The sequence below is a fragment of the Ipomoea triloba genome, chromosome 11, assembly GCF_003576645.1.
Source record: "Ipomoea triloba cultivar NCNSP0323 chromosome 11, ASM357664v1".
Classification (NCBI taxonomy): domain Eukaryota; kingdom Viridiplantae; phylum Streptophyta; class Magnoliopsida; order Solanales; family Convolvulaceae; genus Ipomoea; species Ipomoea triloba.
The window spans coordinates 14,107,681-14,122,314 of record NC_044926.1 but is presented as its reverse complement, the minus strand read 5'-3'; the positions used below and the strand labels follow the sequence as shown (position 1 = coordinate 14,122,314).

The 14,634-nt window shown below is 37.7% G+C and overlaps 2 protein-coding genes and 1 pseudogene across 2 annotated transcripts; all 3 read left to right on the top strand.

Moving 5' to 3' along the window:
• The first annotated feature begins 4,780 nt into the window (after positions 1-4,780).
• Positions 4,781-6,652, top strand: LOC115995966. The gene is made up of 3 exons (XM_031235110.1): positions 4,781-5,597; positions 5,685-6,039; positions 6,304-6,652. The coding sequence occupies exons 1-3, from the start codon at positions 4,781-4,783 to the stop codon at positions 6,650-6,652; spliced, it is 1,521 nt and encodes a 506-aa protein (XP_031090970.1).
• Positions 6,653-6,808: 156 nt separating this feature from the next.
• LOC115995964 lies at positions 6,809-7,526 on the top strand. Its single transcript, XM_031235109.1, has 2 exons — positions 6,809-6,902; positions 7,000-7,526. Exons 1-2 carry the CDS (start codon positions 6,809-6,811, stop codon positions 7,524-7,526), a joined length of 621 nt encoding a protein of 206 aa, XP_031090969.1.
• A 59-nt stretch (positions 7,527-7,585) lies between these two features.
• Positions 7,586-13,265, top strand: LOC115995963 (annotated as a pseudogene).
• The last annotated feature ends 1,369 nt before the right edge of the window (positions 13,266-14,634 follow it).

The window sequence follows — 14,634 nt, the reverse complement described above, 5'->3', positions numbered from 1 at the left end:
CCCCCCCCCCCCCCCTCTCTCCCACACCTGACAATTATGGACACGACTCGTTAACACGACACAAGACCGGACACGAAAATAACGGGTTAGTGTTTTGCCTTAACATGTCCTGGGCTGTTAACAGGTTGACCCGTTAAGAATCTGTTATGTTTCGTGTCTTAACGAGTCAACTCGTTAAACTGTTAAGAACCTGTTTACCCCGTTAACATTATCGTGTTAACCCGTTTATAACCCACTAAGAATCATTGTCATTAAGGTAAGAACCATTGTGATGAATGAGATTACAAAAGATATCATGAACATGACTAATGATGAATTTACTACATTAGGCCAAGATCCTACACCAATTATTGATGTTCAACAATCTTAAATTTGAATTTTTATTGTATTCAATTTTATTCTAAAAATTAGTATGGACTTCTTTAATTATGATTGTTGGATGTTATTTTATCATTTTATGAATGTTATAAATTGATTTTTTTTTAGTTTGTTTAATGGATTGAATTGCAGGTTTTATTTTTTTTTTTATATAACTTAACTTTAAATGTTAGTTTCTTTTTAAAAAAATATTAATATGTTTAGCGGGTTTAAACGGGTTTCGTGTTATATTGTGTCGACACGACTCGGACTCTTTTAACAAAATGTGTCTATCGTGTTAACCCGTTAACAAATCGTGTTCGTGTTAAAAATTTGAAGTCGTTAACCTTAACGTGTTTAGCCTTATCGTGTTCTTATCGTTATCATGTCGACCCGTTAACGAACTCGTGTACACGGATTGCCAGATCCACACCCACCCCCCCTCAAATTGCACGTCGCAGGAATCCTCCAAGATTGTTCTTGAATGGAATGTCGCGTCTAAAGGCATGCAATTTAACCACATTTTTGGGTTTGGCTTAGCGGGGTTGAGATTCTTCGGAGCTGCACAGCTGAGCCTATACCTTCCGAAATTGTTTGGACTGTTGAGAAAGACATTACTAGGTGATGGGTGAGAAGGTACGATTTAATACTTGGAGACAAAGAGACGACTCAAGGCAACCAGACCAAATAAAGGGAAGGTCGATTAGAGGCCAAAGTCAGCCCAAGCGATGGGTGAGTTAGCCAATTAGGAAGACGACTGCTCGGCAACTCTGGTAAGATACAGTAATAGGAACCGAACCAACTATTCCGAAGGAGTCGGTGGATAAGCTAGAAGCTCGTAATGCTCAAGCAAGCTTTGCTGCCCTGGCTGCACCCCGAGCACAACCGTATCGATCGATCAAACCTGAAAAACCTGGAAGGTTAGTATCCCATCGCCGACCTCTAGCCCGATCATGGTTGAAACTGGAAGTGACTCATCGATCGGTCTTGGATAGACTCGGCAACCGAGTTGCACCTGCGGGGGCTTGGGAGTGTGTGAACCCCGAAGAGAGAATGCTTCGGGTGAGCCTAGAAATAGGCAAGAGCGAAGATATGATGTTGTGCAAAGACGGGTGGAGGAACTCTCCGTGCATGAGAGTAGTGTAGAATCCCTTGCTGACCGAGGCCGAGTCCCAGATGAAGTTGCCCTCTTGGCCAGGGAAGTCAAAGACTTGCACGAAAAGGTAGAAGGAAATACTACTAGTACCCGTGCTCTGCTGAAGGCCTCTCCATTTTCCCGAGAGATTATGGCATATAAAACACCACCCAAATTCAAACTACCGAGTACCTGGCATATGACGGGACATGGGGATCCCAATGAGCATTTGATAAGCGGAAGAGCCTTCTCACCACATTGACAGGGGTGGCTTAAAGATGGTTTATGGGTTTGCCTGACCATTTGGTTAATAGTTTTGAGGAGTTGGCGTAACTTTTCCTGACCAACTATGTGGTCAATTTAAGACCCAAAAAGAATTTCTTGTACTTATTAGGTATAAAGCAGAACCCGAGTGAACCCCTTAGGTTGTTCTTGGCCAAGTGGCAAAGAGAAGCTCAGTCGATAGATGATCTGGATAACAATACATTGTTGATCCTATTTATGGAGTCTTTGAGGTTGGGAAAGCTTTATACCAACATACACACCGATTGGCCAACCTCTTACGCTAATGCAATCTAGAGAGCCAATCAGCACGCGGACATGGAAGACTCGGTCAAATAGAAGAGGATACAAGAAGGGTCGTCTCGACCCAAATGACCACGAATTGAGGAGCCCCGAGTAGGAAGGTTTGATAAAGCTCGGCTTAGCCAACCGGAAATAAGCAAAACCCTAAAAGATCGGGTATTCCACCATTCCGGCAGTAGCCACCGCCTGTGATTCAAGAAGTACAAGCTTTGCCTCCACCGCCTGAGTTACGATTGAGTGACCGACCAGAAATATTAGGCCAAGGGGGTCGGGAACCAGCACGTATTGTCGACTGCACTATTCGACCACTCATTCAACCGAAGAGTGTGCTTTCCTAAAGTAGGAAATGGAAGTGATTATACGAAGAAGCTCGTCTGCCCCTACAAATCAATGGCGTAGGCGTTTGCCATGGCAACATAGAAACCCTGATCAGTCTGGTGAGGGTAGTCGTGACAAGGGAAGTCTTTTAGGTGCAAGTAGGCTTCAATATTTAAATTAAGTATGTCATTTGATAGTTTCTTTTTTTTTTTTACAACCCACATGGAATTCAACATGTCAATCTCACGTGGTCTTAATGATTTGTTAAGTTATTATAACCCACATGGAATATAATTTTGATTGCAGATAAAGATTCACAAGCCATGGAATTTGATAGTTTCCTTTTGAGTGATGTTACTAACGGTTAGTAATATATTCCTAATGAATTTTATCTGTTAGAGTCACTGCTACCAACAAATTTTACAAAAAAATTTTGTAACTTATGGCAGTTCAAAAATCCAAAGGGGACTATAGACAAAGATTGAACATGACAACTTGCGAATCATCTTTTTTTAGAGTGTACTCAACATTACATGGACAGACATTTATAACACCAACTGCAGAAAAGATGAGTGCTCTCACTAAAGGTTAGTTAACTTATTTTATTGTTGTACTTAAATTGTTACAAATACACCTACACTGCTACCGTTACAAATACTTTAATATAGTAGTTTTTTGTATATAAATTGTACAACACAAATTTTTTGTCTACTTTATTTTACCTAACTTCGTCAATCACAATAATCAATTTTGTGTTCATTATAACATTAGTAAATAAATAAAAGTTACCCATACTTAAAATTAATATCTAAAAGTAAGTATCAGCACTACTATCTAATTTTGTTCATATCTGTTTCATCTTTTTATTGATGAACGTATAGTCTACTTAATAAGTTTAATAAATGGAGTATAGTTAATATTTGCAAGATCGTTTGTTTTTATAGATGCCAACCTAATCAAATCGAGTATCAGGGATGCCAGTAATTCAAAGCACATCTTAAGTGTCAACAAAGGTACGCATTTAGTCTTGCAAAGGTTTTAAAGAATTTTCCTAACTTTTGCTAATTAGTAAATCACATGTATACTAGGCGCAAGTAGGTGTCAATATTTAAATTAAGTATGACATTTGATAGTTTCTTTTTTTTTTTTTTTTACAACCCACATGGAATTCGACACGTCAATCTCACGTGGTCTTAATGATTTGTTATTTTATTATAACCCACATTGAATATAATTTTGATTGTAGATATAGATTCACAAGCCATGGAATTTGTGAGTTTCCCTTTGAGTGATGTTACTAACGATTAATAATATATTCCTAATGAATTTTATCTGTTAGAGTCCCTGATATCAACAAATTTTACAAAAAATTTTTGTAACTTATGACAGTTCAAAAATCCAAAGGGGACTATAGACAAGTATTGAACATGACAACTTGCGAAAAAATGTGCAATCGTGGTACATGTCAAATGTTGATTAATTGTAGTTTTATAAGAGCGAGTCAACTTCATAGTATGGAAAACACCCAGTGTCAGAACAAGAAAATCAACCGTAATCTATTAGAGGAGTTCGCAGATGTTTCTCAACAACATGATAAAGTTCCACAACAATTACAAGGTAAGACAATTCATTTTAATCTAATTTTTTGCTTTGCCACATTGTGTGTATTAAATTGAAATCAGAATATTATTTATAGTCATATTATTGTATGTTATTTTTGCTACAGTTCATTACAGTGATATTGGTGACCCTGCCAATATTTGTGACCATTGCAATGTAATTTTTTGGTACGAAGAACGAATCAACAAGAAGTTTCGAAATGGAAAAATCAAATATTCAACTTGCTGTGGTCACCGGAAGATTAAGCTACCAAAAGCTGTTCGTCCTCCAAAAAGAATATTGCATTTATTCTTTTCTCATGGGGATAAAAGGAATGAATTCTTGAAGAACATTCGGAAGTACAATAACATCTTTTCTTTTACCTCATTAGGAGCAAAGGTCGACAAATCCATAAACAATGGTACTTGCCCGCCAATGTTTAGGATAAATGGTCAGAATTTTCATTTGATGGGAGGCCTAACCTCGGAGGAGGGTAATCGACCTAAATTTGCCCAACTATACATACATGACACATAAAATGAGGTTGAGAATCGCATTAACTCATTCGGGTAATACTATTACTACTATTTGTTTTTTCGTATTAATCTATTTATTGGTGCCTTATCAACTAATGTATACCACATTTTAGATATAAGTTAACATCTTTCGTATAATAGGAGCAACAAATTTAATGCAAAATTAAATGTCGATATAGTGGAAGATATTAAGCAAGCCCTAGATGATCACAATGTCTTGGTTAAATTTTTTTGTTTGGCCAAAGTGGAAATGCAAACTAATCCTAACATTGAGTATAGGATGAGATTGATTGGTAAGAGGACCGTGGATGCACGGACCTACAACTTGCCCACAGTATCAGAGGTTGCTGCTTTGATTGTTGGTGATCTAGACCCCAGTTTAGGCCACCGAGATATTTTGGTCGAAACTAGATCAGGTGCTCTTAAGAGAATAAACGAGCTTAACCTAGCATATTTGCCACTACAATATCCTATTGTGTTCCCCTATGGAGAAGATGGCTATAGGGAGGATATTCAATTTAGTCTACCCAAGAATGAAGATAATGGTGGCAGAGTTCGTGTATCACAACGTGAGTTCTTCGCATATAAGATATATGATAGGTTTAACGAAGTATCAACAATGCTATATGCCAAGAGACTTTTCCAACAGTTCCTGGTTGATGCTTACACCATGGTGGAATCGAGCAGACTATTATACATTCGTAATAATCAAAAGGCTTTAAGGTGCGAAGCTTATAAAGGCATGTCTGATGCATTGACTAGAGGAGAAGTTGATACAACCAATCAAAGGAAGCGAATCATACTACCTTCAAGTTTCACTTGCGGAGCTAGATACATGATCCAGAATTACCAAGATGCCATGGCCATTTGTCGACACAAGGGTTATCCAAATCTTTTCATCACATTCACATGTAACCCGAAGTGGCCTGAAATACAAAGATACATGAAGAAGTGCAACTTAAATGCAGAGGATAGTCCTGACATTGTTTGCCGGGTGTTTCAAATGAATTTGGATTCATTGGTGAAGGAGATACGCGCGGGAAATCTCTTTGGTGTCGTAACTGCAGGTATACCATATTACTTAGTAACCATTATTCATTATTGTATATTCTTTTCCTTTAAACATTGTATACTTTTATTTTTTTTCTTTGCAGTTGTTTACACTATTGAATTCCAAAAGCGTGGTTTACCACATGCCCACATTCTTATCTTCCTAGAAAGAACCACTACATTGTCTACAGCATCATGCATGGACAGTTTCATTTCTGCTGAAATTCCTGACAAAGAAGTAGACAAAGAGTATTACGATGCTGTGGAAGAGTTTATGATTCATGGACCATGTGGACTTTACAAATCTAACTCGCCATGTATGGTGAACAAGAAATCTTCGAAACACTTCCCAAAGAAATTTGTGGCTGTATCTTCTTGGGATGATGATGGCTACCCAATCTACCGACGTCGTGACAATGGTAGGAATGTCCAGAAAAATGGTGTGCAATTAGATAGTAGGTACGTCGTACCATACAATAGATACCTACTTCTCAAATACAAGGCGCACATTAACATTGAATGGTGTAACCAATCACGATCAATCAAATACCTCTTCAAATATGTCAACAAAGGGAATGACAGGGTAACAACGGAGTTTTATAAGAGTACAACTATTGATGGCTCAACCGATTCTATGGACGAGATCAGTATGTATTATGATTGTCGCTACATATCTGCATGTGAGGCTGCATAGCGACTACTTAGCTTCGATGTGCAATTCAGACACCCTTCTGTCGAAAGATTAAGCTTTCACCTCCCTGACTGTCAGTCTATTATATTTGAGGACGATGACAAGATACAAAACGTCCTTAATAGACCGACAATAAGTCATAGCATGTTCACTGCTTGGTTTGACGCTAACAAGACATATGAGTCCGCTAAAGTGTTGGCTTACATTGACATGCCAACAAAGTTTGTGTGGAAAAAAGACCTAAGACAATGGCATCCATGGAAAAGGGGATTCTCAATTGGTCGCATATTTTACGTGCCTCCAGGAAGCGGTGAGATATATTACTTGAGATGTCTGCTCAATCTTGTTCGAGGTCCAACCAATTTTGAAGACATAAAGTAGTTTCAAGGTGTCACATACACAAGTTTTCGAGATGCATGTTATGTAAGGGGATTGTTAGACGATGATAATGAATACATTGCTGCAATTACTGAAGCAAGTCACTGGTCCACTGCCAAAGCAATGCGTAAACTATTTGTCATTTTACTTACATCCAAAATGGTCAATAGGCCTGAAAATGTGTGGAATGAAGTATGGCACTACTTAGCTGAGGATGCACAATATAACAGGCGGTTAGCGTTGCAGGATGAAGGTATGGATATAAATACTTTCATGTGATCTACAAATTACGTTTTGTATTATTTATGACAACAGTTGCTTTATATCATTTTTAAAATGTTCACACACAGGTTTGTGCTTATCTGATGAAGAAAAGAAGAATTTCGGATTGATTGAAATAGAGCGATTGTTACAAATGTACAATAAGTCTTTAAAAGACTTTCCTCAAATGCCACTTCCAAACTTTCAGGACGCATTTCTGGCAGACAATCGACTGCTCTTTGATGAACTGTCGTATGATCGCAATGCATTACATCATGAAAGCCAACAAATGGAAAAGCAATTAACTGATGAACAAAAAGTTGTATATGATACAATCATAAACGATGTCTTGCAACAACATGGTGGTATGTATTTCGTCTATGGATATGGCGGTACAGGGAAAACATTTGTTTGGAAGGCAATATCGGCAAAGATCAGATCCAATGGAGACATTGTATTAAATGTTGCATCAAGTGGTATCGCCTCATTGCTATTACCAGGTGGAAGAACCGCCCACTCACGGTTTGCAATACCCATTGTTTTGACTGAAGATTCTACATGCAACATTACTCAAGGAAGCCATCTCGCTGAACTTATTACCCCATGGCAAAACTAATTATATGGGATGAAGCATCCATGATGCACAAACACTGCTTCGAAGCTCTTGATAGAACAATGCGCGATCTCATGAGGTTTAAAGATGCGCACAGTGAGAGTAAAACTTTTGGAGGTAAGACAGTTGTATTTGGAGGTGATTTCAGACAAATTCTACTAGTGATCCCGAAAGGGTCAAGGCAAGATATTGTTCAAGCAACAATCAACTCTTCTTACTTGTGGGAATCATGCAAAGCATTGAGGTTAACAAAGAATCTCCGTCTTAATACACGGGAACCTGGAGTGAACATGCAACAAGTTCAAGAATTCGCAACATGGTTAGCGGAAATTGGTGATGGTCAATTAGGAGGACCCAATGATGGATATTCAAATGTCAAAATCCCATCAGAGATGTTATTGTCATCCGATGGTGACAATATAGCAACAATTGTTGATAGTATCTTTCCCATGTTCAAGGAATTAGGGTGTGACAATGAATACATGAAAAGTCGGGCAATTTTGGCGCCCACACTTGATGTAGTCCATTCCATTAATGAATATATGAGTGACATGCATATTGCCGAGAACAAGACTTACCTAAGTTGCGACACAGTTTGTAAGTCTGATTCAAGTAATGGGATACTGTCTGACATGCACACTCCGAAGTTTCTCAATGGTCTTAAAGCTTCAGGAATACCGAACCATGCGTTAACTTTAAAGGTGGGATCTCCCGTAATGCTTTTGAGGAACATAGATCATTCACTTGGACTATGTAATGGAACAAGGCTGGTCATTACAAGGTTATCGGATCACGTGGTTGAAGCAAAGATCGTTACTGGGAACAATTAGGGGTGTGCAGCGGACGGATCGGTTCGGTTCGGACGGACGGGAGCCTTCTCCGATCGGATTTCGGATTGGTCGGTTCGGTCGGTTATCCGACCTATATTCGGATTGAGAATATATGCAAAAAAAATGTGAAAACTGAAAACCAATTAAAAACTTTACTAAGTTGTCTGATTCTAAGTTATAACTTATAAGTTATAAGTTATAACTACAAATTATGACTTATTACAGACCAAAAGAGAAATTGTCAAAAATCATAGATACATCATACTTTGATACTTAATTACTTATTACAGACCAAAAGAGAATACATCATATCATGATACTTTGAAATTTGAAGCTTATAACAATACAGAATTACAGATACAGCAAGTCAGCAACACTGCAACAGTTACTCAGTTAGTGCACAGCCCCAGCAACAGTTAGTCCTACTCTTCTTCCTGTAAATTGTTACAACTTACAAGTTAGTGAAAAGTGAAAACTGAAAACAATTACAACACAATTGTATAATACTTGGAAGTTAGAATTTTGGCTCAGTAAGCATTGTTTCCTATCAATTTTGAATTAAGGGCAAATTGCTTCAATAAATATAGAGCAACATGCCAACTTAATCCTTCTTTTCAGATTATAGGTGGAAGCTTCATCATTGCCATTTGCCACATAAACTGATAAAAGGGACAAACAGAATAGAGTAACAGAGTTAAATAAGGCGGCAACTTACAAAAAGTTACCAAGCCTTACACTCTTACTGTCTTACAGAATTACAGTTGCAGAGTACCATACTTACAGCGGACCAGTGCAATCAAGGATTCAACTCATTCAAGCCAGCAACTAATAACACATAGTTACCATGGCCTCAAAAAATACCAACTGAGATTAGATTTTAGAATGAAATTGAGTAAATTGACAATTAATTAGAATGGAGACACAAGTAATGATAAAGAATAACATTACAGGAATTGTAGCCAGTGTAGGATCAAAATTCCTTCCACTTCCACCATCAACTAACTCTGCAAAATAAGAAATGTAAATTATTAAATGCAAAATATGAATATAAAACTGTAAAACAACAAAAAGAAATTAAGTGTAAAACAATTACCTTTTTCAAACCTCTCCAGTTCTTCAAGATTTTCCTCAATACATAGAGGAGTATTGGGCAGTCTAAGCCAATCCTGGGTACACACCAAAGCTTCCACAATTTTTGGAGTTAATGAACTCCTAAAAGGATCCAATACTCTCCCAGATGTACTGAAGGCAGACTCAGAGGCAACAGTTGAGATTGGAATAGCTAGGACATCCCTAGCAAGCTTAGAAAGGTTGGGAAACCTCTCAGCATTTATCTTCCACCATCTCAGAATATCAAAGGAGTTTTCCTCCTCAACTATTGCCTCACTCAAGTAGATATCCAGTTCAGTTTTTTTCTTACTCCCAGATTCCAATCTTTGTTTTTTAATTTGGGACTTGAGTAAATGCTGTGGCCTTCCAACAGACACAGAACTGACAGAACTCACAGAAGAAGCACTACCAACAGCAGCAGACACAGAAGAACCAGAAACAGAAGAAGTGGCAAGAACAGAATAATCATCAAATAACTCATTCAAACCAGCAAGCACTTTAACATAGTATGGTTTACCTTTCTCCTCACCATACATATGATTAATTTGAGTAGGCATATACTCTAATTTATCCCTGGGGTCTAGAATGTTTGCAAAGAAAATCATAAGATTCATCTTGTCTATATCACCCCAATACTTCTCAAATTTTGCTTTCATATTTCTCCCCATTAAGCTCACTGCCCCACCAGCTTCCACCATTCCATTTAAAATACAATACAAATCAGAAATCTCACTGAAAAATGTGTTAGCTGTCACATATAAAGAACCAGAAATTCTGATTGTCATATCATAAAAACATTTCAACAACTCCACCAAACTGCTCACAGACTCCCAGTCCATAAAATTAGGCACAGAATCACCCAAGTCAGATTTGAAAGAACTATCAGACTCTTCACAAGATTCAAAGACTTTCTGATAAGTCAAAGCAGATTGTAACATCAAATATGTAGAGTTCCATCTGGTTGGAACATCTAGACACAAAGAAGACCTTTGCTCAATTCCTAACAAATCAGCCAAGTCCCTGAACTTCTTTAGCCTGGCAGGTGAATTCCTAACATATCTAACAACCTCCCTAACTTTTTTCACAGAACTATCACACTCCTTCAAGCCATCTTGAACAACCAAGTTAAGGATATGAGCAATGCATCTCATGTGAATATACTTAGCCTTCACAGTTGATGTACCCCAAGACACAATTTTTTTCTTAAGAAACCCCATAGCAGTGTCATTAGACGAGGCATTATCCACAGTAACACTAAAAACATTCCTAAGCCCCCACTCCAGCAAACATGTTTCTAGGGCTTTTGCAAGATACTCCCCTTTGTGAGATGTAACAGGGACAAAGGCTATGATTTTTTTATGCAGCTTCCACTCTGAATCAATGAAATGGGCAGTCACAACCATGTAGTTAATCCTTTGGATTGATGTCCAAGAATCAGTGGTAATGCTAACCCTATGACTGGTTTCCCTTAAAAAGGCCTTCAATTTCAATCTCTCCTCTTCATAGACCACTAGGATGTCCCTACTTATAGTCCATCTAGATGGAACTATAAACCTAGGGCAAGCAACAGCAATGAACATCCTGAAACCTAAACCCTCAACAAATCTAAAAGGCAGTTCATCTATGATTATCATTTTAACCAAGGCCCTCCTAATTAAGTCTTGGTTAAATACCCAGCACCCAATTTCTCCCACAGTAGTTTCAGATGACTCAGGGGTATTAACTGCTTGAAAGGTTAAAAGGGACTGCCTAGTATCCTTGGAGTGAGGGTTTTTCAAACAGCTTAGCATATGGGCTATTAAGGAAGATGTACCATGTCTCTTGGACTCACACTTGTACACTTTTGCACAATAAACACACTTTGCTTGTATAGTAATATTGTTACTGTCTTTTATTCTCACATAATGATCCCATACTCTGGATCTGGACTCAACCTCTTTCCTCTTCTTCCCAGAAACTGCAGCAGGAGGTTGCTCATTCTGTTGATTATTAGCCTCAACAGTTTGGGCTTCCACCACTGTAGGTTCCACAATTGAAGAATTGGGTGGTTGACTACCAGGAGTACTGATATTATCCATCTAAAATATGGCTAAGTATCAGTACAGACAGTATTGGGATTCAATCACAAAGAAGAATGGACAGAGCCAGAGTGACAGACAGTCACTCAGTGTCTCAGTCAGTCATACAATTACACATAAAGTTCTAGAATCACACACATTTTGTGTCATCATTTTCCAAGAACACAATTATTTTATTAGGAAATTTATTGAGAATACATTTAAGGGCATACATCCATAAACTTGACTAGAGTCTAGACTCTAGAGTACTAGACAAAGAAATCCAGATTCAGGGTTTCAATTTTCAAATTTTAATTTCAGATTGGGAGACTGTAATATTAATATACAGCAATTGTTTCCCAATTCCTAGTCCATCATTATCAGGATTTCTATAAACAGGGCTTCCACTTGACCACCAGTATATGATAACTGATTAAGTTATCAAACTAGGGTTTGTAAATTGTTAAAATTCCAAATCTATTTTATTCAACTAGGGTTTGAAAGAAACATGAAACGAGTCAGTGCTCCCACCAGAATATCACAGATTCACAGAATAATAGAATATCACAAAATCGCTAACAACTAACAAGTATGCGACGAGTCAGTGCTCCCACCAGAATATCACAGATTCACAGAATAATAGAATATCACAAAATCGCTAACAAGTATGCAAGATTACAAGTAATGCAACGAGTCAGTGCTCCCACCAGAAATCCAGAATATCACATAATCGCTAACAGCCTAACAGATCAAACTATCAAAGTTATTAAACTAGGGTTTGAATACCTACTTCCTTTCTCACAAATACCCCGGAGAACAAGGGCTTCTAGCACAGATATCACCAGATGAAACAGCCGAACGGTCTCCGACAGGCACCAGTAGGGCGTCGGGCTTCCACCAGTCGAACTCGAACAGAACCACTCAACCAAGTTACCAACGGCCACCGGATGGAACTGTGGAAGTCACCAATAGAGAACGAGAGAACTCAGAGTCTCAGACTCTTAGAGATTTAGAGAAGTCGAGAACGAGAACAAAGAGGGATCGCGATTCGCGACTGAGGTCTGAGAGTGAGAGAACTCAGAGAATGAGAGAAATGAGAGAAATCAGAGAGGTCTGAAAACCCTAGGATGAGTCGCGACTGCGCAAATGAGGAGTTACGGAAGCCTCAAGCCCTATCTAAGGATATATATACTACAACACCAAACGACGTCGTATAATACATAGCATATCTAACCCTAGATTTGATCGGGTAATCGGACGGTTCGGATGCAATTTTGGAGCCCCCAACCCGCAGTCACTTAACCGACGTCGTTTCAGACGATCGGTTCGGTTTTTAATGTTCGGGTTCGGCCCGGTTCGGCAGTTGCTATTCGGTCGGCGGTTCGGTCGGGTTTGTCGGTTTTTTCGAGTTTTGCTCAGCCCTAGGAACAATGCCGGTGAAATAGTATTCATTCCAAGAATGTCCATGACACCTACTGATATACGATTGTCGTTTAAATTTCAAAAAAGGAAATTCCCTTTGATGTTGTCATATGCAATGACTATAAACAAAAGTCAGGGTCAAACATTATCACACTTAGGGTTACTTTTAAAGAAGCCAGTGTTCGTTCATGGCCAACTTTATTGTTGCTGCATCAAGGGTTAGTAACCCAAAAGGTTTAAAAATTTTGATAGGCAACGAAGAGGGAGAGAATTGTAATTACACTACCAATGTGGTGTATCATGAAGTATTCAATAATTTGTAGCATTTTTTTCCTTTAGTCAAGATGTTGGTGAATCATTATTCTATACAATTTGATGTATCCGCGAATTATATTAATCTAATCAACCTTTTATTAAATAATTGTATTAATATCATCCGTGCATCGCACGGGTATATACTAGTGGTTAAAAAAACGATAGTCAAAGGAGGAGATTAGCCAAATCAATATGAGTAGGACCAAATTGGTGAAATTAACATAGTCGAGTGTAAATCGGGACACTGGGTGCCAATAGACCACAAGGTCTTTGGCAACACATACTATCATATTTTGGATATTTTTTGACAATCAATGACTTAAGAGACAAAAATTAGAAAAAGAAAATGGCGAAAAAAATTGGAAAATAAAAAATGAAGAAACAAAAATGTCCATGCGTAAAATATGGTTTCACCTAAAAGAAAAGTTGTCAGATGGTCAAAAAATATCCAAAATATGATAGTATAGGTTGCTAAATGGCAAAAACGATTGTTTGAGACTAAATTTAGAATTACCACCAAATACAATGAATCTCTGTTGGAATTAATTCATTGAAAAAAAAAAATAAAGAGATGAAAATACATTTACCTAAAACAGGGTTGCATAAGTCCTTGGAAGACCAAAAGTGTCCAAAATATGATAGTCTAAAGTGTTAAATAACAAAAATAACAATTTGTGACTAAATTTGAAATTACCACTAAAGATAAAAGACCCTTCTGAAATTAACTTAATTTTTTTAATATGAAAAAGACATGACGGTTTATATATGAAGATTTCATAGAGATTTTAAGAAAATTTTACAAAATGACTAATATATCGTTAATAATTTAAAATTCAAAATCAATTATTAGTGATAATAAAATTTAAAAGTAATAAATTAAAATCGTGACTTCCAATCTAATTAAAAGGAAAATTTATATTTTATAATAATTTATAAATTGAGTCTATAATTCATAAATACTACACAGTAGCAGTAACAGAGTGAAGTAGTTAGTTTTCAAATTTTGATATGTACAAATATGTTGGGAAATTGGAGAATATGTTGTGCCGTTGCCTGGTGACTCCAGAATCAAGAGCCAGCAGCCTCCGTTTCAGATCTGCGCCTAGCCTCCACTAGTCGCCGTCGCACCTCCGCCTCGCCGCGACGCCCTCTGGTCTCTGGCTCTGGCTGACTGCGTCGACCACACTCCACACGCGGCTCTGCTGCCTCTGCTGCTTTGACCAATGACCTCACACAGGAGAATGAGTGAAAAGAATGAAGAAAAACTAATTTTATTATTATTATTGGGCCCCAAAATTGAAATGATAATAATAAGAAGAGTTGTGGAATTGTGGATTTTCTGGTTTAGGCTTTAGGTATTTAATAATAATAATAATA